Raw genomic sequence first — 1,732 nt, forward strand, 5'->3', positions numbered from 1 at the left:
CCCGGAGAGGCGTCGCGGCGCAGATGGAGAGTGGCGCACAAGTGGGGTAAGCCAGCCTCATCCCTCAAGAAGGGAACGGTCTGGTTTGTGTTCCCGAACCGTAGCAGATTGTTCGTGGTGTCCACCAGGGCGCTGAATCTGCGCAGGATGTTGATCCCGAGGATACATGGGTTCACTGTGGTCTTCATGACCCACACCGGGAATTGCACGCCCTGGTTGGCCAGCCGTACCGTCGCCGTCCATACACCAAGAGTAGGCATGGGCGTGTTCTCTGCCGACACAAGTCCCGTGCGTGGTCGGCGTAACTCAGGCGACCCCAGGTGCGTCCAAAGGTCTTGGCTGATAACTCCCGACCTCCGGTGTTTACGCCGGGACAGGTCGAAAGCATCACGCGAGGATACTTGGCTGGTCTTCCGGACACCATGATGGTCGATATCGAAGATCGACTCTATCCTGTCACGGCCGAAGACTGCAACACACAGCTCCAGGCCCTCAAGACCAGACACCGGGACGTCTCCCTTGAAGAAATCGCTCAAGTCGTCATGAAGGCCCTGAACAGGCCACTGACTGCAGACGACAAGATGCTCCTAGAAGCCCCTGCTAACATTGACGACCCGGAACGGTGGCTGGCATGGTTCACCCGGGCCCTGGCGACTTGTGAAGAAGCCAGGACTGCCAATAGGAACTTTGAAAGCAACCGGGGAGGAATCGTGGCAACTACACGATGTGCAAGGATGGAGCGCAAGGGACTTGGCCTGTGTCGGAAAGCGTTTGCGCCGTCCTGGTTGGTCCTGAGACGACACCGAGCTGTCCTGCCGACAAGTTGACCCAGCACCGCCACCGGGTTACGTTCTCTGGAATGGCCGCTTTCACCTTCCTCGACCTGGACACTACGGCAAGAATCCCAATCGTCGACCTGGAAGCGACGCGACTGCCGGCAAGTATCTGGAGGACGCGACGTCGGCCACTCCAAGTGAGACACAGCTACCTCAGCCTGGACCTGGACCCATATCAGCAGGCGTCGGCGGCAAGTATCCGGCGTCAACGACTCCGACGAGCCGAGCTGAAGCGCACCTCTATGAGCGAACAGGCCATGGAACCGGGCCTGGCGGCTCAGGAAGATAACAAACCTGTTGGCTGGGCACATTACGCCTGGCCATTTGCGGCTGAGGACCTGGACGTGCTTCTGGACGCCGCCCCTGGAAGACAGGAGGCCGTCCTGCCCAAGCCGAACGCCACCTTGGCCGGAGTCGTATCTCCCTCGGAAGCTCCTATCATCCAAGTGTATGTGGACGGACGCTTGACCACTGCCCTGGTAGATACGGGTGCCTGCGTCACGGTTGAAGTTGTCATCCTGTTTAGCCTTGCGGCTCCGGGGCGTCCGAGGCACCTCGACAGGATGAGTTGTGGTAAGGGCCGGCGACAGGGCGGTCTTGTCACTTGCCACGTCGGATGGTGGGGGCGCTGCTGAAGTCCAGCAGGCCCCCTGGAGGGACGCTCTTGTCCTGGACGAGTGATCAATTCCGTCCTGGTGCGTTCCCTGTCTTGTCCGCTTGAGTTGCCGCGAGGGAGACGACTACCCCGTGGGTCATGTATTCTTCTTTCTGGTCCTCTTGAGTCGTCGCGAGAGTAACGGCGACCCCGTGGGTAATCATGCCTTCAGGTTGGTTCACGAGGCGCGGTTGCGCACCCGGCTCGCGGTCCGTCCTGGAGGTGTCCGGTCTTGGTCCAT

General features: G+C 60.3%; 1 protein-coding gene across 1 annotated transcript; it reads left to right on the top strand.

The window, feature by feature from the left end:
* Positions 1-422: 422 nt before the first annotated feature.
* On the top strand, positions 423-1,413 carry H310_13334 (hypothetical protein; the record flags this gene model as incomplete). Its single annotated transcript, XM_008880798.1, has 3 exons — positions 423-784; positions 994-1,315; positions 1,363-1,413. 3 exons carry the CDS (start codon positions 423-425, stop codon positions 1,411-1,413), a joined length of 735 nt encoding a protein of 244 aa, XP_008879020.1.
* Positions 1,414-1,732: the final 319 nt, after the last annotated feature.

Source organism: Aphanomyces invadans, assembly GCF_000520115.1.
Source record: "Aphanomyces invadans strain NJM9701 unplaced genomic scaffold supercont1.50, whole genome shotgun sequence".
Classification (NCBI taxonomy): domain Eukaryota; phylum Oomycota; class Saprolegniomycetes; order Saprolegniales; family Verrucalvaceae; genus Aphanomyces; species Aphanomyces invadans.